The sequence below is a fragment of the Triplophysa rosa genome, linkage group LG24 (genome assembly GCF_024868665.1).
Source record: "Triplophysa rosa linkage group LG24, Trosa_1v2, whole genome shotgun sequence".
Classification (NCBI taxonomy): Eukaryota; Metazoa; Chordata; class Actinopteri; order Cypriniformes; family Nemacheilidae; genus Triplophysa; species Triplophysa rosa.
This window is the reverse complement of record NC_079913.1, coordinates 8,794,843-8,822,646: the sequence shown is the minus strand read 5'-3', so window position 1 is coordinate 8,822,646 and position 27,804 is coordinate 8,794,843. Positions and strand designations below refer to the sequence as shown.

At 38.5% G+C, this 27,804-nt stretch overlaps 3 protein-coding genes across 10 annotated transcripts; all 3 read left to right on the top strand.

The window, feature by feature from the left end:
* The first annotated feature begins 1,245 nt into the window (after nucleotides 1–1,245).
* Nucleotides 1,246–13,945, top strand: pparaa (peroxisome proliferator-activated receptor alpha a). 8 transcript variants are annotated; one of them, XM_057324451.1, is made up of 7 exons: nucleotides 1,246–1,416; nucleotides 6,923–7,162; nucleotides 8,025–8,179; nucleotides 10,283–10,421; nucleotides 11,323–11,522; nucleotides 11,757–12,225; nucleotides 12,885–13,945. In XM_057324451.1, the coding sequence occupies exons 2-7, from the start codon at nucleotides 6,961–6,963 to the stop codon at nucleotides 13,127–13,129; spliced, it is 1,410 nt and encodes a 469-aa protein (XP_057180434.1). In that variant the 5' UTR covers nucleotides 1,246–1,416; nucleotides 6,923–6,960; the 3' UTR covers nucleotides 13,130–13,945. The 8 variants fall into 8 exon arrangements, with proteins under 8 accessions (XP_057180434.1, XP_057180427.1, XP_057180430.1 ...); XM_057324444.1 differs by having other exon boundaries at nucleotides 6,920–7,162; XM_057324447.1 differs by having other exon boundaries at nucleotides 1,246–1,535.
* Nucleotides 13,946–14,199: 254 nt separating this feature from the next.
* On the top strand, nucleotides 14,200–15,233 carry cdpf1 (cysteine rich DPF motif domain containing 1). Its single transcript, XM_057324457.1, has 3 exons — nucleotides 14,200–14,435; nucleotides 14,692–14,803; nucleotides 14,891–15,233. Exons 1-3 carry the CDS (start codon nucleotides 14,326–14,328, stop codon nucleotides 15,017–15,019), a joined length of 351 nt encoding a protein of 116 aa, XP_057180440.1. The 5' UTR covers nucleotides 14,200–14,325; the 3' UTR covers nucleotides 15,020–15,233.
* A 6,183-nt stretch (nucleotides 15,234–21,416) lies between these two features.
* cdkn1ba (cyclin dependent kinase inhibitor 1Ba) lies at nucleotides 21,417–24,889 on the top strand. The gene is made up of 3 exons (XM_057324110.1): nucleotides 21,417–22,170; nucleotides 22,454–22,585; nucleotides 23,226–24,889. The coding sequence occupies exons 1-2, from the start codon at nucleotides 21,711–21,713 to the stop codon at nucleotides 22,564–22,566; spliced, it is 573 nt and encodes a 190-aa protein (XP_057180093.1). The 5' UTR covers nucleotides 21,417–21,710; the 3' UTR covers nucleotides 22,567–22,585; nucleotides 23,226–24,889.
* Nucleotides 24,890–27,804: the final 2,915 nt, after the last annotated feature.

Here is a 27,804-nt window from a genome sequence, read left to right as displayed (position 1 = left end):
GAATGAGTTCCTTTTTTAAAGATAAAATATCCGGAGCTTCCTATTATGACAAGCTTGCCAATGTGATTTGATATTCAAAAATAACACAGGACTGTGGTACTTGACAATAAAGAAGTCTGAACGATTGTCTGCTTTGATTTTTTTGATCCATCTATGATAATCGAGTTATTTACAATAAATAACCTGTGTGTATTATATCAATCCTGTCTACTGCATATGGGAAAATAACACAACTGGACTTTAAGATGTAGTTGTGTTGTTCGTGTCATTATTTATTAAAGATGCCGTGTAGAATTTCCCCATATTAAAGCCGGGGTTGTTTCTATTGTAAATAAAACATGACCGCGGCCCCCAGACAGCCATTAGCTGATGTTAAGAGCTACAAGGTTCTAGGCAGACTGGCCTTTCACTGCTGCACAATTTATGGGCACAAGCTGGCAGGTGTCCACAGGAACCCCTAGACTCGTACTTACAAGTTATAATAGCATGGGAGGAGTCCAGAATGACAAGAATCACACACTGGCAAGGTCACCTTGAAAAAACTGTTTCTAAAGACAGGTGATATGAATGTATATTAGTCAGTGTTGACTGAAGAAGTGCAGAAGTAACTGTTGTTGTTGTTGTTATAAAAACGTGTGTAACACTAAATATAAGAAAACCTTTATTTTTACCCACTATTAAGTCCGGTTAAACGCACGTAAAACGTCAATCACGTACATGTGAAGTCTGTGAACTTGGTATAATAATGTCGTTAAATAAGTGGCTATTACAAAGAAAATGATATCGTTATTATATTTTATGTTTATAATATATTTTTAGATGTCATTAATCAAATAACAATCACATTTTTGAATATATTAATTCAACCGAAGGTACCAAATCCTGGGGTGAATAGCAGAGTGTCACCGCTAGGTGGTAGCAGACGCAATTTTATTGTGAGCGGGGGCGATACGCTTAAACGTAATCAATGAATCAGTCACCAAGGTGATTTTCAATCTGCAATCAAATATGTTACTAGATCATATGTGCCATAATGATTACAAGGCAGTATTATATGGCCTCCACACTGCTGCCGAATACAACACAAACAAACCAAGGCAGGTGCATTTAGGTCATTTAAACGCTAATATAGAGACACTCCGTCGCTCCTCGCAATGAGGTGCGTTGCCCAGCAACTCAGGCTTAAATTGACTGCGGGCGTGGCCCCTCCTCCTAAACCCTGCACTGATTGGCTGAAGCTATAGGTGTGTCGGGGGGTGTGCAAATTCGTATCCGGAACGGGAGATCTGGGAGCTCTTTGACAGCAGTGTGGTTGCGGTGAATTTGAAATAGGACGTTTAAGGAGTACTTCAGCCGATCTGAGTCTTGACAGTGTCAAAGCCCGTGTGTTTATGCATGCCGGCCTGGGATTGGGAGGTAGACGCGCCACTTTTGTAAACAATGAGCTTGTGCGGTATTATAATCATGTTTGGTCCGGTTTTATGGCCGTGAGTACTGTAGTCGGGCGGTTTCAACTCAAGCAAGTAAACATTCACGTAAGAGACAGATGTCTGTGCTATTTCCGGCCTAACAAAGCAGATTTATATCACTAACGTGACGTTCCATTTATTATACTCGTGTATCGATTTGAGTCAGTTATTTTCCTTATTTAGTATAGTTGCTTATTATTCTAGTGCAAACATTTGACCACTTATGTTTGTCGTTGTTGATGGATAAAGTTTTGGTTCTCCTGCCTTATGATTACCAACCGAAAAGACGCAATGATATTTTAAGTTGTGTTGTCTAAGAGAAATAATATTTGGCTATTTTCAAGATCTATACACAGCAACGTTGCATCAAGTTAAATACATTATAAATGTATTTTGTCAAGCATATGTCGTTAATATTTTATAAATGCATTTTATAGTTGTGTTATAGTTACATTATTTTTTAGGAATGCAGTTCCATCTATAAATTATATTATAAATTAATTGGATATAAAAATGAATAAAGAATTGCAAAAACATGCAAAAAGTAACATTTCATAGATTTAGATCATCCAAAGAATGACAAAGTGTTGGCCTACATGTAGTAACTATAGGGTCTCGCGGTACATTCTGTCCTGGTATGTAAGTTGTTAAAAGGGTCACGCGTATTTGAATCACGCTTCGTGTCATCGTTCTGCGCCAGTGCATGACGTCATTGAGTGGGTTAAAAGACTTATATGACTTTAATACATATAATTTATCATCTATATAGGATATTACTTCACATTGTATGTAACGTTCTATTTATTGTAACTTGTAAATTGTTTCTGTAATTTTTTCTCTTAATTTAATTAGTTACTTCTGATGTAAGTAAACTAAATACTTTTGTGTATGTGCAATAGTGGAATTGACATCAACATTTAAAGTCTAACTTTAAAATCCGTGCTCACATTTGTAATGCTTTGGTCAGTTGATAATACTACTTTGTGTAGTTTTATATTATTTATTTGAATGAATGAAAAGAGCCGTTTCACATCTATCCTTGAATCACTTAACCAATCAAGGTTGATGTAGGATATAGAAAGTAATAAGAAATTAAATACTTTTTGCAGAGAGTAATTTGTACTGTAATCTAATTACACTATTGAATATGTAATTAGTAACTAGTAATTAATTACTATTTCAGAGTAACTTGCCTAACACTGGTAGACAGACAGACACCTGGTCAATGGATGCACCTGTTTCCAACTCGCATGCACTATTTTGGTGCATTATAGAAAACCTCAACTTTAGAGGTGGACAAGTGTCGAGTTCTCTCTTTGTTGGATGAATGCGATGAACAGACATGATGTTTCTTGGGTGTGTGAAGAAAAAATTCCTCCCCATTGTCTTGTTTATCATTTTATTCATCCTAAGATTAAGGTTCCCTTATCTGATGCGTTCCGTGCACGTCTGTGTCCATTTGTTGGTTTAATGCCAAAACAGCGGAGAGAAGCAGGCATGCAGGGTGTGTGTGTGGATTTGGACTTTGGCCCTGGAAAGCGTGCATGTATTTATTGGCAGCTGGTGGAAGAGAACGGTGGATTGTGATCTGGTAAGCATTGATTTCATTCTACTTTGCTCCGTGCTTGGGTGATGATTTTAACATCATTTGCCGTTGTGTTGTCTGCTTCGAATAAAGGCCTCCAAATGTATTCTTGGCCATTTTGAGGGGTGAAGTATTTCTCTGTGGTTTTCCTTATCATATTAAACTGGCTTTGTGGTGCTTTTGTTGTACCTGGTTTTTACAGCGCCCCTTTGGCCTTGACTTGTGAGCAAATGCCACTGTTGAGCTGGTAGACTTGTCTTCATTTTTTCTTGCCGCACATTCGGTCTGGGGAAGATCTTTCAGTCTTGCATTTGAAGTTGACAAAAAGTCTTTTGTTTTATCAACCCTGAAATCAATATTTCTTTTCATCCTTGCTCTAAATCATCTGGCATGTGGTCACAGATTAATCTTTCTACTTGAGATATATTGTCTCCATTGGGAGTGCAGAGGTTACGCTTCATCATTCCTTGCAGGCAGTGGAAAAGTATTATACACAGACCTTTGTGCTTACATCTGTTTCCTTATTCAGTGCGGAGTTCAGTCCAAGCCGGTTGTGTTTAGCGCACAGTGTGAAAATAATGATGAGTAACCCAATCGATGTGATTGTCTTGGATCGTTCGGGTAGGAAATGTTCTTCTGTTATACACTTACCCAGTTTTATTTAAGGGTACAGGTGAAACTACATTTAAAAGCATTGTGTTCTTGTCATCGTTTGGTTTTTCTGACGTACTCCCGCTGTATTGTTTCTGCACGGTCAGTCTGGACAGCCAGTCAAGAACAACATGGGAGGGTGGGTGTGTGTGTGTGTTGGGGGGCTGATCAGCCTGTATCAGTTTCGTCAGCTGTGACCCTCCACAACCGAACCTCTCTTCTTTAGCACGAAGGCCGCATCCAGCCAGAACGCCGCACAGCTTGTTTTATTTGTTTATTGGAACTCATAAGGATCCCTTACATTCATGTTCACTGTTGCACTTTAACTAGGCTTCTAATATGACTGGAGTCTTCAAATCATGTGAGTGTATGTGATTTTAAACAGATTTATTTAGAAGAACCATAATTATTGATTTAACAATTAACTAATCAATTCGTTTTTATCTGGTATTCAAAACAGCACTCTTGCTTGTGTAAAACTGCATTTATACAACAATCAAGGTAGTTCATTTTGAATAACATGTTTTAGACACAAAATTGATGTATTTATTTTTGCTCCACTATTTATTATTACTTACTATTTATTTTTACGACATATTGGCCAAACAGTGAAGCTTTCCAGTGCTGTTACACTAAATATCAGTATTGCTGCTGCTTCAATGATATAAAAAGCGGCTTTATATAACAATGTACATTTTAAAGAGGTAGGGGCTGAATCGTATCCGTTAAGTGTTTCTAAAGTGGAGAGCATAGATACGTTTGGAAGCGTGTATGGGCTTTGGTTTTGCTGGGCATGTTTCCTTTACAGGAGAAACTGGCATCACTTCATTTGGCCCCAGTGTTGTGTCATAAGGCTGCAGTCATGTGTGCGTGTGTTTACACACTCAATACATTTTGTACCTTCATTTCCTTCTCGCTCTAATACTAGAGATTGAAACCAGAAGGGACTTTACAATATTATATCAAGTCACGGATGGTATGAGAATATTGGTTTCATAGTGTTTGTCTAGCATACATGCGTCCACGGCCAGCCACTCACTAATGTACAGTCAATGTGACACACTGCGTATTTCTCCAATAGGAACGTGCATGCTTGTCCGTGCATGTCTTGTCACTGATAGACTCAAGAGTTGCACTGAGAGCAAGTCTGTTGTGTGTCGACTGAAGAATCTCTTCAGCTCGTGTTTCAGATAGCCTCAACAGCTGGAGACAACCAGATGTGAACAGCTGGGTAGGATTTTTGCCGGTCTGCTTCGTGGCGAATCAGGATCAGGTATTTTTGAAAGCTGGACAGATTCCCGTCGCAGACGGAGTTGGAAACGGGGATTCTCTGCCAAGTGCTGATTTGCGACTGAAGGAGCGGCTTTGTTGACCGTCAGTGGTCGATGTCAGTGATAAGTTTTGGGATTTTATCTTGTCAAACTTTGGATCCACTTAATTCTGGTGTTGGAAACTTTAGTTGTGTTTTGGGTGTCTAACATTACAGCAAGAGGGGGAACCGGGTTTGTTTGTTTGGCTCAGCCTGTTGCTTGAGGGTCAAGTGTATGGTTACTTCCAAAACCTAGTGATCCATTGCAAAAGGTTTTGAATGCTGAGTCTGGCATTGGTTAGCATTAACGCTGTAAGAAATTAAGGGGTTGAGTGGAATGCCATTTGAACCGTTGTCCACAAGACCCCTCGAGCTGCCATAAAAATTCCACAGAGATTGGCTGAAACCATTAGAGTAGTTAATTCGATTGTAGAGGATCATTATCTGGTGCTCAGCAGTGCTCTCGGTGGATACGTCTGGCGATGTGTGTGAATAAACGCAAAAATCGGTACAAATCTGCTGACCGGTTCGCTTGCGTTCACCTTTGGGATTCAATTCCTCACTTGTTGCAGTGCATTCACGGATTGCCTATTGCATCAAGGGGAGATGCTGTGTTGCCTTGAATTTGGCAAAAATAATGTCTACAAAAAGTTGCATGCATGTCTTTTTGCCTGGAGACATGTCTATACATCTATATTTTTTTCTGATTTTAAATGTTTTGTAATTAGTTTTGCTGTATTGGCAAGAATCACTGCACTGTTTGTATGATGCACATACATGCCTCTGTGTGCGTGTTTAACCGATCAGACATATTGGGGCGGCTTCCTGGACAGGGATTAGCTTCAGCCAGGACTAGGCCTTGGTTAAATTAGGATATTTAAGCAGTTTTTACAATCATGCCTTACAACACGGATGAATTTTAAGATATGTCAGTGCAAGCTATTTTCAATTTAGACGGCTCTAACATTTATTTTAGTCTAGGACTAGTCTTAAGCCCTGTCCAGGAAACCGCCCCATTATGTTTGCCGTAGCAACACCCTGACAACCAGTCTAGTCTGTGTTATTCTAAATAAATCCTTAAATGCTTTTAGCACCATAAGAGCTAAACCCAGACCCATTTTTCATATCGCCCCTGCTGGCACCTGCACTTTGGCCAGACTTTGGTAATGTAACTCGCTCCAGAGTTCACATGGTGGGAGATCTTTTTATCATGATAAAACATGAAACAGGCGTTTTGCTTGCATATATAGTGATAACTGTTCCTGTCACCCGTGGCAACAGCTTTTGCTGCCATGTGTTAAACAAGCTCCTCTAGTCACTGTTTTACAGAGTCCAGGTTGCAGTTTAAGTGAGTATGCAATGCATACTAAATGCATGCTTCGTCTCTAGTGCAAATACAAAATTGTGCATACTACAAATTGAAGTGTTAATAGTTTTATTGGTATGTACAGTAGAGGGTGGTCAATGATAATATCGGTGGCTAATACACCCTGTACACACAGTAAAATGAAAATGAATGGTAGTAAATAAGATGTACGTGAAATTGCTGAATTATAATATTTTCTCCTATTTCAGATCAACGTGACATTTTTAAGTACATTATTTTAAGGGTGAGTTTCTGTGAATAACTTAGCAACATTGGCTCAACCAATGGCGTGAGTTTGGGGAAGGACCCCACCCTGTTAGTTCAACCAATAGCAGAACATAAAAACTATTATTATTTTCACTTATTTTATGTTAGTGTGGCTAGAGATCCACTTTTGTTTATCACACTTTTATTGGCCGATGTCAAAACGATCAACCAGGCCGATATACAGTATAAGCTTCCCTCGCTGTTATCTAGAAATGGAATATTACAGTCAATTAAAATGAATCAGTAATTTCTTTCCTCATTCTTTATCTTAGCAGACTGATGATTGATTCAAAGCTTGCCGTGGTCCAGCGCCATGGTAGATATGCCGAGTCTGTACAGTCCTTTATCCCCGTTGGGCGATACGATGCTGGACAGCCCGTTATGCGGAGAGCTCATTGGTGACATACAGGATCTAGAGGAGATCTCTCGGTCTCTCAGTGAAGATACGCTCAGCTCACTTCACATGCTGGATTTCCAGAGCTCTGACACTGCTTTAGACAGCTCTACGTGTCTAGGTAGATCACATGTAGACATACAGTACACTGCCCAAATCCAAACCAATCTGGACTTGACACTAAACCCTAATTGCATCAAGTTTTTATTTATTTATTTATTTATTTTATATACTCCAACAAATCAAAGGAAATGATGTTGATGTATGAATGTCTTGAGAATGAAAAGCAGCCAACAGGTGGACAGAATACATGCAAACACATTCAGTTCATTGTGAAAAACATTCCAGAAGATATTTGACAAAAAGTGTAATACTGTAGATGACTACATTGAATAAGCTAAAATATGATATATTATTTGTCTTTACATTATTTCGGTTTGTCGCATTCAATAATTTTGATGACTTTACAACTGAAAAAATGTGAAGAAAAATACTGATAATACAGAAAAGGGGGTGTTGGTTATTATAGCTTTGTTTATAGTTTTATTGTAGTTCTATTAATATTACTATTATAATAATTAACTTAAATTTTTATATTTGTAGTTTTGGTCAATTATTAATTACTTAAAAAATAACCACAACTAAATAAAAAATAATTCTTTTCTAGTTTAATTTGTAACAATTTCGTTATGAGCTTTTGTAATTGTATTATTTATTTTCTGTTTATTTTTATATTGCTTCAAAAGTTTAATATATCTTTTTTAAGTTAAGTCTAGGCAACATTTCTCATTTTCATTTAGGTTAGGTTTTTCTGAAAATATTTAGGCCAATATTTTATTTGATTTCAATTCATAGAAATCTTTTCATATTTTAGTCTTAGTAAACTATAATAACCTTGATGTGTCCAAACTCTAGACTGGTAGTGTAAGTTTATCTTGAATGTCTCATTTAATCATATTAATGCAAAACCATTTGTCTTTTAGATGTCTTAACTCCAGCTTCCAGTCCAGCCTCAGTCGTGTTATCAACCAACCCTGCCCAGGATGAGAACTCCGGCTCTCTCACCCTCGAGTGTCGGGTCTGCGCGGACCGCGCTTCTGGTTTCCACTACGGAGTGCATGCTTGCGAAGGGTGCAAGGTAAGCGCACACGGTGGAAAATTCTTCGCTTCTTGCCAAGACGCTCTCACCTTTCTTCTGCTTGGCATTGGTGCACACAGCATGTGAATGTAAAGCTGCCAGTTATACTTTAAGCAAACATCGGAAAAAAAACACTCGAACGCACACGTCAGGGTCAGCGGAAAGCACACGCTGTACTGCCTTGATTAGCATGCTAGCTTTTGCATAAAGACCCTAAGGCAACTTTCTTCTTCATACAAATCAGCTGAAACAATCAAAGGCTGTTGCCTCACACACCGCACGTCAAATTTGTCAGCAGGGGCTTAGTGCGTATCTAGGGAACACACATCACGCCCCAGCTGACTTAAGCCTGGGTCATGTCCGTTTTTACTTACTATAAAGCTAACTACTACCAGGCCAGTTATTGCCACGTGTTTTTCTCAAACCGGAAAAGACTTTGACCGTTGGCACCCCGCAGGGTGCAATTCAAACAGGACAGTTACAGTTTTATTGCCAATGTGGTTTACCACTCTTTCACGTAGCACTTTTGCGATAAAATTCTACATTTTTTTCTTGACGAACCCATAAGTTCGGAGGACCTGGTTGGTAGTTATAGTCAGGTTACATTTTAAATCAATTGAAACTATACAAAACCGTAGTATTCCTGAAAAGTCAAAGCAGACCGTGTCGGGACCTGGGTTCGTGTGGGTCACTGGTACAAGTTTTATGTTCATTTGGTTTAACCTGACACACCTTAAGGTGTTAAACAATAAACCAGTTTCACCCCATTGTAAATCTACTCTTTTTGTCCTAACCAGTGACAGCCTCAAAACATCAGTCAATTGGTTTGTTTTTCTGTGGCGTTGAACTGGGTAGTCATGGAATCTCATTGGTCCAAAATCCTGCTCCACATAGATGTATATTAAACATAAATGTAATCTGATTTGTCGTGATTGTGTTGCATCACATAGGATTTTCATTCTTAGACAGACAAACTCAATTTTCTTTTAGAACTGCTAGTGGTGCAACATTTTATTTTATTTGACCTCAATATTAAAACCGTCATTTTACATTACGTCTGTTTTGCAGCATGCAAATATTTTCCTAGATTTTAAGTAGGAAATAATAGACAATAAAATGTGGCTATCCACTATTTTTGGAAGGTTTGTCTGTCCTTGATTGGTATTTTGGGTTTTATCGTCTGGTATGTTCGGTGTAGAGATGCGTCATTGGAGCTGTTTTTAGAACAGGGGCTGTGTGACGTTAAATCATGAGACCAAACTGTAGTCTCACACCAGTTTCCACTGACCGTCACGTGTTGTGTTTGTCCACACTGGATTATTTTCAGTCTGTGCTGTAACTGTGACCCCTGCCACACATACCAGACTTTGATGACAGGGCAGCAAGTCCTGTCCACTGTGTCCTGAGAGTGCAGAGGTTATTTTATTGAAGATTTATGTCATTCTTATATGACCCTCCAGTTCTAGTCTGTTGTTGTAAACAGTCATATTTTTAGAAATGTAATACTGTTATCTTGATTCCATTTTATCCAAGAACAGTTGCTAAAATGTTGTCTCCAAAAGTGACACAATTATAGCTTTTTATAATTCATGTAGAAATGATTGTTGCTGATTTAACATTAATATCTCAGTACTGTCTCTCAAAGGAAATCATATGTAATTACAAAGTAAGCTTTGCAACGAGACTATGGTTTACACATCGCATAGTATGAAGGTATGACACTCGGAATGGAGCGTGCGTGTGCTACATCAAACGATATTGGTTGGCAGATGTACACCGTTCTTCTAAAATAAATATTATTGTCCCGCTGTCACAATACAGATTCACCTGTGTGTTGGTCAAGAGAGCAAGTGTCGTATCTTAATCTAATCACAACGTGCAATTAGCAAAGACGCTTATCAAGACGACTTTACTGCGGTGTGCAATGTTCTGAGGTTCCGCTCTCAATTAGGCTGCTGGGATTAAAGTCCTTCGTTTTATGTTTAAACTTTACATTGTGACGCTATATAATTTCAATAATAACAGTCTCCACTGAAAGGGTGCAATTTATTTGAACATTTCACAGGGGATGATATTTATTAAATATTTTATAATATTTCACAGGGGTTCTTCAGGAGAACCATTCGACTCAAACTGGATTACGACAAGTGTGCACGGAGGTGCAGGATTCAGAAAAAGAACCGCAACAAGTGCCAGTATTGCCGTTTCCATAAGTGCCTTGCGGTGGGCATGTCCCACAATGGTAAGTGCTTTATAACGCATGCATGAATAGTATCTGGACCCTTAAGTCATACTGAAAAAGTTGTTTTATTGCATTACAAAATATATATGTAAAGCAAACAGGCATATGCAAGCAAATGGGGTCCCAAGGTCATTTTACCTTGTATGACGTTCACACAAGTGTCCTAGCAGAGTAAACACAGGCGTAGTTTATCACATAAACCATAGAAATGTTTTACTAACCACTACATGTCTAAATTTGTATGTTTGTGTAAACAGTGTAATAAATAAATGCTGCTTGGTTTGATATGCAGTATTTTGTTATGCAATGCAATGACATCCATTAGTGCGTCCAACTTTATGGCTTGATTATGATTCAAGATGGTTAATTGTTTTATTGGTCATCAAGATATGTTTCGTTTTATAACAATAACATCTCGTAACACTTAGTTTAATAGACGCCATCAAGGTCAGTAAACCTGTTCGAATCCAAAGATGTATTTTATCTTTCTTTGAAAAACTTGATTTTTCTTCCATTTAAAGTAATGTCATCATGACCTGTCTACTGTATGTTTTTTTTAAATAAGCAGGATTTTTTAAACACACGCACATGAACTTGATAACACTGTGGTATACCTTGACCTGTAGTCTTTTCTGTAGGCGTGAGCTAATATCGTGTTGTGTCTGTGGTAGCGTCGCCCGCTGCGTCCCCCCCACACGAGGGACAGCTTTACATCATATCACACCACCCCACCATCTCCTGAACCTTGTCCAGATGCTGACGGTGTGGCAGTGTGATGATGTAACGCCCCTGTAATGGTGACGGCAACTTACATCTGCACGCGTGCAGTTTATATGTGGCAGGATACGTAAGCTTAGGTGTCTGTGGTTTCATTAGTACTATGTGTGTTTGTGTCTCGCAGCCATCCGTTTCGGGCGGATGCCTCATTCTGAGAAGCAGAGGCTGAGAGCCGAGCAGGTGATCGACAGGAAGGAGGAACACGAGACTCGGCAGCCTGATGCCAAGAGTCTGGTCAGGCTGATTCATGAAGCCTACCTCAAACACTTCCACATGAACAAAGCCAAAGCCCGTGTCTATCTCACGGGAAAGACCAGCACTCCGGTGAGTGAGAGCGATGCTGGAGGAATAACGAACTACTAACGCTACTAACTGAACTAATTTAGTTGTTTTAAAACATGCAACAAAATCTATTTCTGAGTATTTTTTGTATGGTTTTGCAGGACAAACGGAACGTTTTTTTGCTTAGTAATTTTGCCTTGTTTTCTAGTAAAAGTATTGAAAAATCAAAAGTATGTAAGTTCATGCTGACTCTGTTTCCTCTGTCCTTCATTTAAGCCCTTTGTCATCCATGACCTAGACACCCTCCGGCACGGCGAGCAGACTCTGGTCACCCAACTGCTGGGTAACATGACGGTCGGCGACACCTCAGATCTGCAGGAGAGAGAAGTGGAAGCTCGGCTGTTTCTCTTCTGTCAGTACACCTCGGTAGAGACGGTCACGGAGCTGACCGAGTTTGCCAAAGCCGTGCCTGGATTTGCCGCCCTGGACCTCAATGACCAGGTCACGCTGCTTAAGTACGGCGTGTACGAGGCACTTTTTACACTGTTGGCATCTTGCATGAACAAGGATGGGCTGCTGGTAGCTCGGGGCGGTGGCTTTGTCACTCGGGAGTTTCTCAAGAGCCTGCGCAGACCCTTCAGTGACATGATGGAGCCTAAATTTCAGTTCGCCATGAAGTTTAACGCATTAGAGCTTGACGACAGCGACCTGGCACTGTTTGTGGCGGCTATTATCTGCTGTGGAGGTGAGATGAATTTAAAGGGATAGGTTAACCAAAAATATGACTTCTGTCATCATTTATTCACCCTGATGTAGTTCAAAATCTGTATAAGGCTCTTGGTAAAAGAAGATGTTTTGAGAAGTGTCTCAGTGGATTTGTGTCCAAACAGTGGAGGTCAATGGGGGTCAGAGTTGTTTGGTTACCAACGTTCTTCAATCTCTTCTTTTGTGTTCTGCATAAGAAAGAAAGAGAGTCATAAAGGTTTGTAATGACATGAGGGTGCATAAGTGATTTTTGGGCAAACTATCCCTTTTAAGACATTAACTGTAGGTAGGTTAGTCGCGGTCCACTTTTCTGCCACCTCTGGAGTCCTGCAGCTTTTGAAAGACATTACATAATGATGGTCAGACTGAGTTGGGTAGTTTTTCTCCTGAGGGCTTGCGAAAATACCCAAAGTTTCCTTCCCTGTCGACTCCAGAAGCCGCTGTAAGTGAGACTGTGCTGCAGGGACCTGAAACTCAAATGGTTCCACAAACCACAGCTACCAGGGGATGCTTTTTTGGTCTGCTTTTTCCTTAACCTTTATGCTAAAGAGAGATTTTTTTAGCAAAGACCCCCCCCAGAAAAACACATTTAATACATATTTTGGGCATTTTTATTTACATTATGTCTTTCATCTACAGACCGTCCCGGGCTGAGCAACGTGTCACAGATCGAGAACATACAGGAGAGCATAGTTCACGCTCTACAGCGCCACCTGTCGGCCAACCACCCTGATAATGCCTTAATCTTTCCCAAGCTGCTACAGAAACTGGCCGACTTGCGTCAGCTTGTGACGGAGCACGCGGAGCTGGTCCAGGAAATGAAGAATACGGAGGACGCATCGCTTCATCCGCTGCTGCAGGAGATCTATAGAGATATGTACTGAGCACAGGATCTGCTGTGGTGATGACTCCTTCTCCAGTTCTCAGGAACGCTCCTCTATCGTCGGGATATGAGATAAAGGAAATCTTTGAGTAGGTGGATTACAGACCTGCTTTCAGACAATGAGGGTCTGGTGAGGAAGTCCTTGGGGTGCACAGCTGCTTTGCATCATGCACAGTGGAAACTTTCATGGGTTTCTGCTCATTAATAATGCACTGACCTTTATAAGGACACTGCCCACAATTTACTACTAGACGGCATCCCATGATGCACGGGAAGCCCCCCTTAAGGTATAGTTCATGAAGATTAACACCATAAAGTCATGCACATCACTGCCTCTATCAAATAAACCAGGTTTTAGAAACTGCTAGAAAAAACAAAGATATTTTATAACAGTGCTTCTATTCTGAAAACTGTGCAGTTTGTAATGCAATGTACAGTATGTAATATTTTAATGTTAGAATTTAATTTGAATTGTTTGTTACCTCATTTAAAATGCTCATTATTTGTAAAAATCTTTTGTATGAAACATGTTATTGTAGCACTCCAAATGTAATATTATAGTACAATAATGGACTTTAAAATGTAAGTGTTTGCCTTTTGCATTTGGGATGAGTGTTTGCATCATCACTGTTTGTTTTGATCAGGACAGTTTGGATATGACCACATGCTAAACATCAGATCTGTTTTTAGAAACTGCTTGATTGGTAAACTACTGTTTAATAGGAATGTCTTTGTAGGTGAATCAAGGAAAATACTACCTTACATATTTTATCTTTAGAGCAAACTTTTTGACACATGCACTTTTGATCACCATCGTTAAAATGTAATAATTTCATTTCTGTTTCATTAAATTTCTATTTTTTAAAACATGGATTTTTGTGGAGTAATTGTGGATTGCAAAATGAGTAGATAGCGTTACATAAAACAACGAGTGTGTAGTCTTTAAAGAAAAGTGTTGAACACGAATGTGTGCTGCGGCGTGAATTAACTACGCTGATGCCGCCCTCTTGTGGCTAATGTAAGTAGTGCACAAGTCACGTTATAATTTTGTCCTTCTTTGCGCACCGTAGTGACGTTATACCAGCATGGCACTTCCACAAAAACGTCATTTTTCAAAATAAACGGAATGCTTTAGTGAAACCTAAGTACACTTTGTAACATTAGATGCTTATTTGCAAGACATGAACTTTAAAACGAATGGACCTCAACGAAGGATCCGCGCTGGGCGTATTTCGATGCAAACTCTGTGAATTATCGAGTCCGTATACTTTCTACGGACAGAAGCCACCAAACACGAGAGCGATAGTGTAAGTATAAATTACATTTATGCATTTATCCAAAGCGCATTACATTGCATGATACTATACATTTTGTTTCTGAATATGTATATTAAATGTCAATACTTAAACATCACTTTATATTGTTTGCATGCTTACATGTATTAAACTATTTTCTGCGTCTTAAATCCCATGTTTAACACCGACCAACCCAACATAATCTAAACGTGACTGAATTGTTTATAAATCTTTATTCATTTTAATATGATCTGCGCTTGTCACGCAGCCTCTTGGAAGAATGTTATGGCATGAAAGACCCCTTCAGTCCAGACAGAGAAAAGTTCCTGGTTTTAGGATCCAAATGCAGCTTGTGCAGTAAGACTGTGTGTGTTGGGGCGGTATGTGCTTTTTTTAATAGTAATTGCTCTAATATTTAATAGTAAACAACATTTCAAATCATATCTCATGTCACTTGTTATTTTTAGGACTGCAGCTTGTTCTACACCAAACGCTTTTGCTTGCCATGTGTGCGAGATCACATCCATCAGTTTCCAGAACAGATTCAGGCTGAGCTGGCGAAGAAAAAGAACACCCAGAAGACGTCCTCCTCATAATGTTCAGCTTCTCATTGGTCACAAACAAAAGACACTAATAAACAAAACCTTACCCAGATATAAACATTTTGTTGTTTCTCAAAAACCGTGTTTCTCCATTTTGCATCCGGGAGCCCTGGATGTCTCCCTTATGTAGTTCATGAATCTCTCTGATAATAAATTAATCAGATGTGCTTTCAAATGTAAGTTTAATAAACATTTTATTTGTAGGCTATTTTGTCTCTGGTGTGTTTATATGCTGAATCCCATGCTAGGGACATGTATGTACTGGATAATTTGTATATTTTCATTATACCACACTTAGCCTGCCACTGATAGATCGTAGGATATGAATTTATGTGACACAGTGTTAGAAATTCCAAGTTCAAGTTTTGGCATAGAGAATTTTAGGTCAGTAAGTTTGCAGTGTTTTCTAAGTCTTGATTTGATTCTTGGGGGGGCAAACATTGCAAATTGATTGGTTCAGTGGTTCAAAACCCATAATTTGTGTCAAGATTCCCATTTAAGTCGGATTCTTTCATAACATATTGTATAACAACCTTACCCTTATTAAAAAATTTAAAAAAAAGATTCATCAAACCAAGTGCTGAAAGGGCTTACAAAAATAAACAGATTCAAATCCCATTCACGTTTGTAAGTGAAAACTATTTGCACAGTGCTGGTAGTTTAATTCCCAAAGTCCCCAAGAATTACAGGTGATATCTGTAATAAAACATGTCAAATTAAATGGTCATTAAATTCACATTATGGTGCATAACCTATAACTTCCAGGGGAGCTGTTATCTGTGTGTAGGCCTCAGTGTTAAAGGTGTTGGTGAACAAACAATCAAGTGATGCTTGAAAGTCCTGGTTCAAAACTTGGAAAAAATGAAACTGCAAACTAACCCTAAACATAATCCCAACATTGTGCAATAATTGTGCAAAAAACTCAGCAAAGCACTGCGAATTTAATGCTAGAATTTGACCCCACAGGCTTAGTGGTAGAACTCTCGTGCTTTGTACGTGAAAGTTCTGGTTTGAACCCGTAATATATAAGATTCAATAGGAATATTAAACAAGGAAGGGATTGTTACAAAAAAATAGCTTGGTGGTAGAACTTTCGTGATTTAGGATTCAAACTACAAGTTTCACGTTCAAAGCGTTTAGATTTTTCTTAGCAATATCAAAGAGGGATTGTTACCAAAGATAACAACAACAACAACACAGTGGCTTAGTGGTAGAACTCTCGTGCATTGAACGTGAAACTTTAGTTTCTAACCTCTAATGTTTGAGGATCTTTGGGAACATTGAACAAGGGATTGTTACCAAAAAAATAACATCGATGTTATAGAACTTTGAACATGAAACTTCTTGTTTGAACCCCAAAGCATTTAAGTTTTTTTAGCAATATTAAACATGGATTGTTACCAAAAATAACAACACCAACCCATTAACACAGTGGCTTAGCGGTAGAACTCTCGTGCATTGGACGTGAAAGTTGTGGTTCGAATCCCTCATCTTTAAGGTTCTTAAGAAATAGTAAACAAGGCATTGTTACCAAAAAATAACGTCAACGTGGCTTGGTGGTAGAACCTTTGTGTTTTGAACCCTTAAGCATTTAATTTTTTTTTAGCATTATTAAACATGGATTGTTACCAAAAATAACAACACCAACCCATTACCACAGTGGTTTAGCTGTAGAACTCTCGTGCATTGGACATGAAAGTTCTGGTTCAAATCCCTCATCTTTAAGATTCTTAAGGAATATTAAACAAGGCATTGTTACCAAAAAATAACGTCGATGTGCCACTGCCGCAGTGGCTTGGTGGTAGAACTATCGTGTTTTGAACCCTCAAGCATTTAAGTTTTTTTTTTTGCAATATTAAACAGGGGTTGTTACCTAAAAATAACACTGTCATGACAATGTCGCTGTGGCTTAGTGGTAGAACTTTCGTGCATTGAACATGAATGTTCTGGTTCGAACCCCTAACATTTAAGATTCTTTAGGAATATTTAGTAAAACGAAAGACGAACACGCTAGGGGAACTGCCACAAGTGTGCAGGTCACAGTGGCTCAGAGGGTATGAGCACTGTCCCTCAACCAGAAAGTTCAGGGTTCAAGGCCAGGTGGCTGACCAGCACATGACAGCCGTAACACGCAGGGTTGGTGACCCCTGTGAAGTACGGAGAGAGGCCTTAAAAGGGTACCCGCAAAAAGGGGGAAGCACCGGAGAGTGTCTCCTCCCTGAGATTCCAGAGCCTGTAAACAGGGGGTTATGCTGCAGGTCCCAATATTGGCCTAAAAAATTTTTTTTTGTCCAAAAGTTTTTTTTAAACCAACCTACCCCCCTGTAGTCTTCATGCGGCGCCGCTTGAACCGATCAGCAAATGACACCTCAGAACCACAAGAGTATTTTAAAAAACTCTCTTGCGTAATGTAATGTCATCTGCCTTTCGGTTCTTGCGATGCCGCATGAAGTCGAACACACCTATTGACTTCACTTACCTCCTCACAGGTGCTGCTCCACCGGTGTCAGGCTCCACCTCTTGGTGCTGCAACACCTCCTTGGCTTCCGACAGGCTGCTGCTCCTCCTCCAATCTTTACCACCATTCGCCTGCAGGTCAACACCCTGGCCTCAGACCTCTTGATCAAGGGCCAGTGCAGGTCTTCTGTAACACGAAAAAAAAAATGTCAGAACATTCAAACAAGTCAGGCTTCAGTGCCACTTCCCATACCTCTGAGCCACACTTTTTTTTAATACCTTCATAAGAAATGTTAAAGAGCACTCAAACTTTTTATACAGGCACCCGATGAAAGCTGCAGCCTTTGTGCCCTTGCGACAGCACTGCATTGATTTGTTAGAAAAATTTGTGTTTTATGTGTCAATAGATCACGAGACAATGCAGATTCTAATAGTCATTTTAAAAAAATTACTCAGGAATGTGATTTTTCCAAACAAATACGTATTTCCATATCTTTTGACCTCAGTGGGATGACCGACATAAATTGCATAAATTCGATTTATTTTTACTCGTGACTGGGTTTTGAGGTGGGGTGTTTGGCCAACTGGATCCTTTCTGCCACAGTGACAGTTGTATTAGTCTAAAGGAAAAAAAATACTTTTCCAGGAAGTTCAGTGATACCAGTTGGGTTGCCATCTAAACAGAAAAATAAGGGACGCTGCCTCAGCAGCGGCCACAATGACCAAATGTCCGATGTCTACTAAAATGTAATTAATGTATTTGATACTAAATTACTAAAATGTATTTGAAATACATTTATTTCATGCTAAGCATACTGCAAATCCATGCATTTACATACTTAAAATACAAATACCCTGCGATTGTATGTTTGGTATACTAAATTGGTACACTTAAACTGTGCTAAATTGGAACAACTAACTTTGTACTTAATGCACTTTAATTGTGCAGAAGTAATGCTGAGGTCCAACTTAAGATAATACTGAAGTATATTTAATTGTGCTAAAGTGAAACTATTGCAAGTATACTTCAGGTACACATTAAATATATCTTATTAAAAGACTGATATAGTATTCAAAAATCATACGATCCTTATCAAAAGTGACATTAAAACACATTTTAGGCTTAATATTAAGAAACGTGCATTGTGTACAAGTATATTTTCAGTCAATTTAAATAGAAATTGATACCAATTGCTAAATTCAGTTCAATCCATGCATTTACATACAACCATTTATGTTACTGGTAAGTAAATCTATTTGTTTTTATTCACTTTTTTACAGTTGAGGTCAAAAGTTTACACCCCCCCATGCAGAATCTTAAACCTTAAAAATAAACCTTAATTTTCAAAATTCCTCTTATTTTTTCCGAATTTTCTGCATCTTCCAGATTCTGCAAGGGGGGTGTAAACTTTTCACCTCAACTGTATATAGTTTATTGGTGATTCTTTAGTATTGAAGGATGCTAGATTAAGCAACACACATAGTTGGTTAAGTTCTTCACATACAGTATAAGCACTATATTTTGGGCACTCTCTCTTAAAGGGATACTTCAGCCAAGAAACAAAATTTCCCCATATTGTACTCACCCTCAGGCCATCCTAACTGGATATGACTTTCTTCTTTAAGAATAATGCAGTTGGAGTTATAATACCACATATCATTTTTATTCCAAGCGGTAGAATGGGAGTGAATGGGGGGCAAATTTTTGATGTTCCAAAAAGTGCATCCATCGATCAAAGAACTGAATCGAAGCGTTTGTTTAAGAGAAATATCCTTATTGACAACGCTTTTAACGCTAATGTCGACTTTCCGTTATCCCTCGGCTGCATGTGAACCAGAGGCTTGTTTTTCCAGAAAATTATGCAGGTGTGTCGTAAATCGCTGTCATTTGCTGGAAAGACAAGCCTCAGGTTCATGCGCAGTGGAGGGATAATGGAAGGTAGACATTACCGTCTATAGCGTTGTCAACATGGATATTTCTCTTAAACAAACACATCGATTCGCTTCAGAAGACCTGTCCATGGAGCCGTGTCGAGCAGTTCTTTGATCGATGGATGCACTTTTTGGAGCTTCAAAAACTTTACAAAAACTAACCCCCCATTCTACCACTTGGAAGAAAAAACATATGTGGTATTATAACTACGACTGCCTTATTCTTCAAGAAGAAAGTCATATTCAGTTAGGATGCCCTGAGGGTGAGTAAAACATGGGGACATTTTGTTTCTTGGCTGAAGTATCCCTTTAATGCTTCTAAATATATCTGACTACACCTCAACCTTCATAAACAATTTATATTATAACTCGTAAACATTTGTATACTCTACAAGTATTGTTTAGCTCTAAATAAATGTAAACGTATTATTATTTCTTAACAAATAGGCAGCATATAAAATCTAATGTAATCATTCAGAAAATCATTGAGGTGATTAACTGTCATTTCATGATCTGCCTCGGGAGATGCTTGGGGTGTGGATAACTGAGACGGCGCTCTGATTTCTGTTTAGCACACCGTGCATGACAGAGAACACTCACCGACTAATTGTGCTGTTGACACTTTCCAGCCAAGTATTTAATTCCTCCAATTCCCATAGATACTTTTACATCAGCTTACGTTTCTGCTCCGAAACTCTCAGAGCTAAACACGGTGGATATCTGGTGCCTCCGCCATTGTTTTGAATCGACTCTCTCTGCCAAGAGACCCGCCTTCTTCTAACTCTGATTGGCCCTGAACCTGATAGTTTTAAACAAACCAATGATGGCAGCGAGTATTATCCAATCAGGGGTAGAACAGGACGAGTCTTCTGGTGATGACTTTACCGCTATACTGCTAACTGACTATACATTTAAAAGTAATGTACTTAAGAGATGTAATTTCTTAACGCCATCTTATTGTACATTAGCATACGATATTTGCATAAAGCATGAACATTTAATCCAACACTGTTTAGGTGACTATTAAAAACTCTCAGACGCACAATGTGTGTACTACATTTTTATTGAAATCACTAGATGGCAGTGAAGTCATGTTTGTTTAAAAGAATGTTGCGTAGTTCCCTTACAACTTTCAGTGACGCACGCGGATACAGAAAAAAAAGATACACAGTACAACATTACCTAAAAACAAAACGACCTAAACTGCACACGTATGCAAATGCATCAGTAATAAACATCTGGGAAAAACTCCCGGTATCACATATTACGTATTTTAAAATGACAAATATTGACAAAATAACAAACATTACGTATCTTTTGCAACATATTATATTTATTCTTATGATGTCATAATTACCATTTGAAACAATATTACAAGAAATGCCATAAAGGCCACATAGATGTAGTGCTTTATCATAAACGTATTTAGTTTGTGCACGCAATTGTAGACTCTTGAAAAGAAACAGCCTGTGGTGGAAGATTTCAGCTACTTATTATTCTTAATGCCAAAGTCTGCCAGAGATAAGCCGTCTGCCAACTATGACCTCACACTTGGCACGGAGATAGCAAATCACACCAGGGTATAGTGACAGAGTGTAAAGCTGAACTAAAGAAATGTCAGAATGGACCCGTTATATTCTGTCACATTAGTGCAGTTTTTTTCACACTGCATGTATAAAACAGGATGAATTTACCTGTAGTGTCGATATTTTGTAATAATGTCCGGTTATAATGTATTTCATTTTAGATGTACCACAGTGCGAAGTCGCTCACTGCAGGGAGCTCGCGCCTCCACTGTTTGTATAGTTTTTCCACTAGTAGGCGGAACCTATGTCCAACAGCCAATGAAAAGCCTCTTCTGTTTAAATGGCCTCTGCTGTCAATCAAACGATGCGCGTCTTCAGCTTTCGTACGCTCTTTCAGCGGTGGGCGGTGTCTTGCGCTCCACAGCCAATGAAATTCGCCTACTGTTTAAATAGCCTTCGCTGTCAATCTTTTTTTCTTCTCCGTTTACTTGCAATCGCCATATTGGGTGCTCGCCTACTCGAATGACTTGTCTGTTTTTCTTCGGAATTACTACGAGACGGGATCGGAGCGCATCTCGGTGCCGCGCGCTGTTTTGACGAGCATTTCTTCCTGCGCGCTTTCGTAACCTTTCTACGTGCATTTTTACGCCTTTGTTATGCGTGCATCTGGTTCACTTTGTGATTCGTTCGGCTTTGGGAGCGATTGCTTTTAGTTTGTGCGTTTGGCTCGATCGCAAGTACGGTTCTTGGGCAAAGTTTCATGTGAAAAAATGTCAAAAGTGCGCGTCTCTAATGGAAGTCCGCCGCTGGACAGGGTGGACGCGAGACAGCCGGATAGCACCAGACCTCCGGTGTGCAGAAATCTGTTCGGGTCCGGGGATCGCGAAGAGTTAGGACGGGATGTTAGGGAGCAAATGCGGGAGATAGAGGAAGCATCCAAGGAAAAGTGGAATTTCGATTTTGCCAAAAACGAACCGCTCGCGCTGGGCAAGTACGAGTGGCAAGAGGTGGATGGCAAAGATCTGCCGGATTTTTACACCAGACCGCATCACGTAAAACGGGCTACCTCTACCGGGACTGTGGACCATAACGGGAATCACGATTATTTGTTGACAACTCCCTCCCTGGAGAACGGACAGGGGGAATCTGAAAACTCAGAGACTGGGAGTGAGTCGGACTGCCGAACAGCACTAACCACACCGAGGAAAAGACCGTCGACAGAGGATCAGGGTAAATGTTTGCAAGCTCGTGACAAGCGGGCATTACGAATCACGTCAGAAAACGTTTCAAAAATCAATCGAAGATAATGGCATAATAACAAATTATCACACCGTAAAACGGTGATATCGGAGGGGACAACCATTGTTTTTTAAGTCACGCATCACAGTGCTGAAACTAATATGCTCAGTAAAGACAGACCGAACTTCAGCACGCTACTGATATACAAAACGCTGTAGCTGAAACATTTTCGGCGACTTTCGGTTTTCTAACATCATGTGCATTCTTTCAATAGATCCTCCTTGCCAAAGTAAAAGACCCAACGTCCAGACGACAGATGCGAACCGCTGTCCAGATACGACACATTCGGTGGAACAGGCGCCCAGCAAATCAGACCCAAAAACGTAAACAAGTCTTTAACGCAAAGGTGAGTTTTTCGAACTGTCGATAACCTTAAACTTACAAATTACGCGACAAAGTTACACAAAACAAACGAACTACTATAAAGAAAAAGTTGCATTGCAATTGTTATTTTGTGACCTGTGACATGCATTAGTGCATCACCGTGTTCTTCCCGAAAACAATGTTTGTCCAATGTTTGTTCCTTAACGTCTTGGCAATCCCACTGCAAGGAACGAGTGGCATTCACGTTTGACTTTTTAATTGGGTTGGGTAAAAACAAAGGAGTGTTTGGACATTCTAACTTTGCAAAGGTGACAGTGAAGTCAGATGTCTTTCAAATGCACAACATTGTAGTAACACGTCAGCAGGTCTCTTGTAGGGCGTACTGGCTCGTGCGGGTGTGCGCGTGGGAGGGGGGCCCGGGTTCACAATGCAGGCATATACTTGCGCAGAAAATTCCTCATGTCTAATTCGCAATGCGTTGCTTGTACTTTTTATAAGCTTCGGCGTTTGCTGAAACGAGTTTTATGTGATTTTGTAAACTGATTTGAATCTATCAGGAGAGTTCTATATTGTATTGTATGCATTGTGTTTTTGCACACACATACACACGTGCGTCGTTTTATTTACTTTTCAAATAATATTTGTTTTCTTTTTCCTTACAGAGATGAAGAAGCCTATATTTCTCCATCAAATACTTCAATAGCTTTATGAAGTAAACAGGGATAGCAGTTGAAAAATATAAATTAAGCCCTGGAATGGCTGTATAAGCACTGAATTTTACACTAAAGTTTTGGCACTCAACAGAATATATTTGCCTCAAAAGCAGACAATGTAGCAGTGTGCAATTGGAGTTGCTTCATTTGTTGTTTTACTACCTATGTATATACTTTCATTTTATATGTAGCACATTTAAATGTAATATTAAGATTAAAAAAACACAATCGTTTATAATGGAGTGCGTTTGACTTGAAGAATTGCTGTGCAGTTTTCAAAACGTCTCCCCAAAATGATCCCTTTTAAGTAAATATATAACACACACACACACACATCTGGTTAACTATCTCCGTGGGGACAGTTCATGTTTCTTATACTGTACAAACTGTATATTTTATCCCCTAAACCTAAAGGTCATAGAAAACTTTTTGCATTTTTAGATTTTTAAAAAATATTGTTCTGTACAATTTATAAGCTTTTTTTGCCCATAGGGACCTCAATTTTGCTCCAATCCACAGCCCCCCCCCCCCTGACACGAGTCCCCATGTGTTGGTGTGCATTCAGGTTTAGGTCCCCGCCGGGATATAAAAACATGTCCACACACACACACAATTTCCTTTTAATTAGGTTACACAGTCCCATTGTCTCAGTTTGCCTGGCACAGGGTGTTAAAAGAAAAAATACACCTAATTCAGTGCAGAACGCCATTATTTTATCCATTTGCATAAATGTATCACTGTCTGAAAAAATTTTTTTGCACCTCATGTGATATGACTAAATTGACACAAAAAATATTAATTTTGATATTTGCCATAAAACATAAGCAGTGAATTAATTTATCTGCCAAAATAACAGCACATTTGTGGTGGGTTATTTTTCTCTGAAGGGGTTGTGACTCCAAATGTGGTATCAAGGTTTTCACAGTTCTTTACAGTATTGTTATTTCCCTGGGTTAATCCACTATTTTTATTTTGTTTCGTTTATTTTAATTTATTATTATTTTTTAATTTTGGCTTAATCGTATACGTTGTCATCAACTACAAATCCTACTGATTACACATACATAAAACAAAAAAAGTAATGACCAATTAATTTCCTTAAGTCAATTTTATGTATTTCTATTAATTGTTGTGTAGCATATTGTTTATATAAAATCTATATTTGTATTTTTTTTTACTTTTTCTTTTTTTTTCTTTAACACTGGGCCATATAATTAAGAACATTAGTCCATGAAGCCAGTTTCTTCACAATATATTTGGCTTTCATGTTGAACATGACATGGCACTATGAAAAAAAAATGTACAAACCTACAGCAAAAAAAAAAAGACGTTACACTGCATGGGTGTAAAACTTTGAAGTGTACATGTGCAAACTGCTTTGTAAAGAAGAGAAAAGGAAAAAAACACTGAGAAAATTATACTAACTTATTTATGTCAAGCTTTTTGTTGTTTATGACTATCCAAAGTGGCATTTGTGCATTTTCTGTACTTTTTTATACATGTTTTTTCACATTTTAAAATTTGTGCAAGGTTGCAAACTGAGCCTTTAAAGAATTTGATGTGGATTTGTGTACTGCTTGTTAAATGAGATAATTAAACCATAATGAAATGAACACCCAGATCTGATTTTTATTATAAATTGCAACAAATTCACTATAAATTAAAATACACTCCTGAGGTGTATTTGAATACAATGCCTGCATCATGTACCACACCAGTTTTAAGATAATGTTAGAAATCAATTTTATAGGTGATTAATACACCCCTTGTAAGTGTTGGGTTAGCCTGTACCACAATCTGGCACCACCCATTCATTTAGCTGTATAGTCACACAAGCACCTGCACACACAAACACATAAATTCCATCACAAGTATTATTTCATTTAAAGTGCCCCAGGCAATAATGAAGTGATTTCCAAGCTCCTGAAGGCAGAACAAATAATGTGTCACAAAAAGGAAAATAATTTGATGACTTAATAGGGTATTAGGGAAGTTATAACTTGCATAAGATGATATGTAACATATGATATGTAATGCCACTAAATCTCATTTAAATATATTTACCAAAAATATATACTGTAGATGGCAAATTATCACATAAATATGAATACTATATACTAGTAATAAATAAATAATAATATCACAACTATTTAAAACACATTATCTGATCCTCCTGTTTTCAGAAAGAGCTTTAAACTGCATGCACCGTCTGGAAAGCTGCCATGGATGTTTATGAAATACGCATTTATTAAAAAAAAACATATATCCACTGGAAACGCTGTTATCAACTCAACTATAGTTTGTTTAGTCGCGCATAGAATATGTTTGCCCTCACTCAAATAATACCAAGATGTAAGATAGACATGATTCTGATCATTCTTGATCGCATTCGAGTTATTGGACATGACGCTTCTATACTATAGTTTATGACAAACACATGATATTTTATTATTCCCATCATTTTTAATTGTTGCGCACCATTTGTATTTATTGTTGAACATGCAACAAGTTACGCGCAAAGCTTGCAACGTTTCCGAACACACAACCTGCGTATCTCTCCCTACTCCGATTCTGAAAAACAAGGACACGTCCCATGCAGAGAGAAAAAAAGCCAAGATACTGACATTTGGTTTGTCCAATCAGATAACTATTAAGAAAAACACACCACTTACTGTAGCCACTAAGAATGGCTTTCGGCGCACTTGAGGCTGGAGTAAGTGTGCGTTTGTACAGAGTGTTCTGTTCGCAAAGCGCAGCCCCGAATAAAGCCATTGGTCAGATTGATATTTTGCTGATGTTTGCGAAAGGGAAGGGAGAGGTGAGTTTGCCCCGAGGGTTAAACGCGCACGGATCTTTCAACCCCCCGTCCTTCTTCGACTTCGAAAAAAATCACGGCTGCCTACGATATGACGAAACACATATGCCCGAACTGCTCACCGCTGGAGTGTCGCATTTTACATGCATTTAACTGAACAACTCGTGCTCTCTTTACTTGATAATGTAATACAGTTTGCACTTTTTTGCTGAAGCGCAGAGACATTAACACTGCTTGATTATGCTGTCTAATGTTTATTACAACATGCTAGTGACATGCGTGCGTGCGTGAAGACTTTCTTGATTATGACGTCTAGCTTTAAGAGAAAAACATAAACGTGTCTACATATAAATCTCTTTCTTTTTTTGGCAAGACAGCAGATAAGAGCCCAGCACTACCCTGTGTACCAGCATACATAAAGCATACTCAAAGTGTATTTGAGCTTTTTAGAGACTTTTAGTCTCTACATAAATACAGTAATTCCCCTATTTTCATCCAACTTTAGTTTTGATAACATGACTATAATTTTACAATATGAAGAATACTAATAAGAATGAGTGTGCAAACTTTTAGTGAATATGGGCATGTGTGTCCACTGACTTTTATTAAGATTTTTTGTTTGAATTTACATGAAAGAGCATGTATAGTAATTATACAAAAACAATCAAAATGCTGCTTAAATAATGTAAAATACAACTGGATATTTTCACACTAACTTTGCAAAAGTATTTAATTTAAACTAATCATAAATGTTTTTCTCCAAAACATCTATCTGTCTTTTGATTAAAAACCTCACTGTTTCTCAGTAAACAACATTTTTTTCCAATATGCTAAAACCCTGTTTCTGAGAAATGCTGCAGTTGTTTGTACACCTCTAGTCAATGAGTGTTTGCATTTTACAAACTCTTAAACTGGCAGCATGCCACGACATGAGCCTTGATAAAAACCGTGGCAAGCTGACAAAATCAGCAATTATATTAAAAGGGATTCACATACAGATGTAAACCACCAGTGGCAATGCCCTCGGTTGGCCCATTCAGTGCCCAAAGATAGCGGTTTGGTCTTCGTGTGAAATTATAGTTACCCAACCAGTCTGAAACAAAAAAAATATTTTATCTTCTTTCCTGATTTCTTTTAGAGGTAAAAAGTTGGCCAAAGCAACATATTTAAATCAAACCCAACAAAGAAAAAAATCCTGAGGCTTTAATTAAATTAACTTAATTGATAGCTTAACTGACTTCAACTTTGCCAAGGCAAGGCAAATGAATAAACATGCCCTTGCCTGCTACAGGCTTATCTGATTAGCTGGTATCTCTTGTTAAATGCATCACGGCCAGTAGTAGTAGACACTTTCTGGAAGCCACTACTGTTTTAAGAAAACATTTTAGATTTTGTAGACCAAACCTCCATGGTGCATGTCTTGCAATACTAGGTTTAGTGTGCAAATCAGACTGCATTGGTACATAAAGTCTTTCCTAAACTTGTTTTAACACATTCTTACTAAGCGCAGTAAACGTAAATATGTGAGCAGTGTCTAAAGTACACACAATATACAAACAAATGTTTGGAAACAATTGGTTTCTTATCATTTAAAAACCAGTTGACCTAATTGACCTTAATTAGGTTTAAACTAAAAGAAGTCTATAAATTAATTTTATAGACAAATTAAACTTTACATGTACTACATAAAAAGCTTTACATAGCTAAAACCTT